Genomic DNA, 3,426 nt, shown 5'->3' with positions numbered 1-3,426 from the left:
TAAGAAAATTTACAAATGTTATAATAATGTGTTGTAATAATATGTTGTAATAAAAGATATAATAGGTATGATAAAACATATTCTGTGTGTTATATAATTTTTCAGATCTCATAGTGGTTATAATTTTTTAAGAGATAATAAAATATTACCATTTCCATCCATAAATTCAATAAGAAACTTCTTACTTGCCGTAAAAATTGGATGTAGGTTTGATCTTAATTTGCTTAAACTTTTAAAGAAAAAGTTTTTATCCAAATCTAATTTTCAAAAAAAACGTATCCTAATTTTTGATGAAATTAGTTTGAAAGAAAGCCTAAGTGTTAATAGTAGGACTCTAACATCCACGGGCCTTGAAGATTTTGGTGAAGAGATACCACGTAAAAAAGGCAATGAACATAAAGCTAACCATGGACTTGTGTTCATGTGGCAAAATTTAACAGAGAAGTTCACTCAACCCATAGCAGTATTTGTTGAAGTTAAACACAATTCCTTATTGTTTTTGTAGGTTATTTTTATTATACTTTATTATACTGTATACTATATAGTACTATGTATATAGTAGGCTAGTAGCGCTAACTGTTTTTAGATATTTTGCAAGTGTAATTTTCTTATTAATAAATAATTATGTTTTCTTTTTATAATGAATTAATATCTTTAATAAATCAATAGGTTATGGGCCCAATCACCCTAATGACGTTAAAATTGAAAGAACGTTAATTATTGTAAAACACATGTTCGGTTTTTGTTTCGGTTGTCGTTAATTTTTTTTTTTTTTATATATATATAAAAATAAATGGAAGAGGACAAATACAAAGTACCGTTATTCAATGGTAAGAATTTTTCCAATTGGAAATTTCGAATGGAAGTATTACTTGAAGAACAGGAACTTTTGTTTTGCATCACGGAAGAAACAACGACGGAAAAAGACAAGAAGAAACAACTAAAATGTAAGTCTTTAATTATTCAGAGAATCGCTGATAGTCATTTGGAATATGTGAAAGACAAAAGGTGCTGGTCGTCTTCATTTAATAAGAAAATTACTAACAATGAAATATGATGAAAAAAATTCATTGGAGTCACATTTTTTACTATTTGAAAAACGTATAAGTGATCTTTAAGGATACGGACAACAAATGCATAAATCATTTGTAATCAGTATGTTGTTGTTAACTTTACCTCAGTCATATGATAGTATAGTTATTGCATTGGAAACTGTGAGTGTTGATAAACAAACTTTAAATGTTGTTAAAAGTAAATTATTGGATATTGAACTTCAGCGCTCAGATAATAACAAGAAAGTTAAGGAAACATCTGGAGCAGCTTTTTCTGAAAATGCTAATAAATATCTAAATAAAAAACCCAATTTTCAATTCAAATACTATAACTGTGGCCGAATAATATAATGTGTCACACATTATTTAAATTTAATTGGAGATTGCAGTGCAAAAGAATGTTTAGAAGCAATCAATTTTTTTTTAATTCTTCAAAAATTATATGCGTGTTTTGCAGCCTCTACGCATAGATGGGATATATTATTAAGAAACAGTAAAAAAAGTAGTAAGACTTTAAAAAGTCTCTCCAGTACATAGTGGTCTTGTCGTAATGATGCTATTGAAGTATTAGCTGGTAATTATGAGATATATAATACGTTATCTGACATTTCTAAAGATATGAATGAAAATGCTGACACTCATCATGATGCCAATTCAATTAAGAAAAAGTTAATAAAATTAGAAATAGCTTTTATGACTATTTTTAGAAACGTGTTGTAGGCAGATTCAATGCTACAAGTGTTTATTTACAAAGAATTGAAATTGATATGGTTACTGGTAATAGTATGCTACAATCGTTGATAACATTTGTTGATGAACTCAGAAATGATTTTGACGCAATTGAAGATGAAGCAAAGATATTGAGTCTCTCAGTTAATAAAGAATGGTCTAATGGAGGAAAAAACAAACGTAAAATTATTCAAAAATATTCGGATGGTACTACATGTCATGAGAGTTTAAAAGGTAGAGATACATTTAGAGTCAATGCTTTTTTAGTTATCATTGATAAATTGCAAACCGAATTAAAAAAACGTAGCTCAGCTTATGATAATATAACAAACCTCTTTGGATCTTCGACTCGCTTGGACGTGATTGATGACAATTCATTGAAAAAATCCGTAAATAATTTATTCAAAGCTTACTCTTGTGATCTAGAAGAAAGTCTATACGACGAATTGAAACAATTCATTGGTATGGTTAAAGTCAAGGAAGATAATAAATTAATAAAAAACTCGGTTAACATGTTACTAATGATTGTTGAAGATAATCTCTTGGGCGTTTTTCCACATATTTATGTAGCGTTCCGAATTTTTTTAAGTATACCAGTTACTAACTGTGAAAGTGAACGATCTTTTCTGCACTAACAATAATTAAAAATAAATATTGTTGTATGATGGGTGAATCAAGACTGACATATCTATCTATTCTTTCAATAAAGTGTGAATTGGCTATGAATATTTCATTTGAAAATATTATAAGACAATTTGCCCAGGAAAAATCCAGGAAAAAGTTTTTCAAACATAATATTATATAAGATTAAAAATATATGTGTATATTTTTTTTATTGCATATGCCGAAAAATGTATATTATGATATAAGAATAAAATGTTATTTAAAAACAATGCTATACTTATTTTAATTTATATTTATTACAGATTAATAAATCAGAAGAAAAAAAAGGAAATTGTTTTAGCTGAAATGGCCTCAATAAAAGTAATAGCTCCCCTTAAATTATGACCATAATCCGGCCCTGCTTGTATCAATATTTTGTGATTTCTTTTAGAAATGAAAAATTAATATAATATAATATACAGAAATACTGTATGTCGTATGAAGTATAAGCATTATAATCTATAATTTAGTTTTGCGTTAGTAAGAAATAAAGTACCCGAACGTATAAAAAAATAAAAAAAATTTTTTAACTTAGTAAGAAGTTTAAAATAAATGTGTATTAACTTTTAACTTTAAACTTTTTCTTATTGATGCATTTTAACTTAACTGAGTAAAAAAAAAATCATTAACTTGTCCAGCCTTGCCAAATAGTAACGTAGTAAGAATTTTTAAATGGGAAGGGCTAATTAATTTTTTGGGCAGGTTAGGTTAGAGAGGATTTGAGAATTCAACCTTCACCACCCATCACCACCACCACTAATTTTATAAATGTATTTCCCCCATTTTAAAATAGTTTTCTTATTTATTCAAATATAACTAATAATAATAATACATTAAAGGCGATCAGCATCGCCGCGACATTACATGGTATAAAAACTATAGTGATTGTAAAATGATAATGTTAGACGAAAGTCGCCACAACCTTCATAATAACTACCAAAAAGATAATGATAATCACGTTAGAATAATACGAAGATGAAAA

The 3,426-nt window shown here is 27.4% G+C and overlaps 1 protein-coding gene across 1 annotated transcript; it reads left to right on the top strand.

Moving 5' to 3' along the window:
- Positions 1-793: 793 nt before the first annotated feature.
- On the top strand, positions 794-2,416 carry LOC112689602. Its single transcript, XM_025563384.1, has 3 exons — positions 794-1,008; positions 1,157-1,334; positions 1,760-2,416. Exons 1-3 carry the CDS (start codon positions 794-796, stop codon positions 2,414-2,416), a joined length of 1,050 nt encoding a protein of 349 aa, XP_025419169.1.
- The last annotated feature ends 1,010 nt before the right edge of the window (positions 2,417-3,426 follow it).

This window comes from Sipha flava, unplaced genomic scaffold, assembly GCF_003268045.1.
Source record: "Sipha flava isolate LNK unplaced genomic scaffold, YSA_version1 45_pilon_pilon, whole genome shotgun sequence".
Lineage (NCBI taxonomy): Eukaryota > Metazoa > Arthropoda > Insecta > Hemiptera > Aphididae > Sipha > Sipha flava.
The sequence above is the reverse complement of the archived record's forward strand: the minus strand, read 5'-3'. Positions and strand labels throughout refer to the sequence as shown.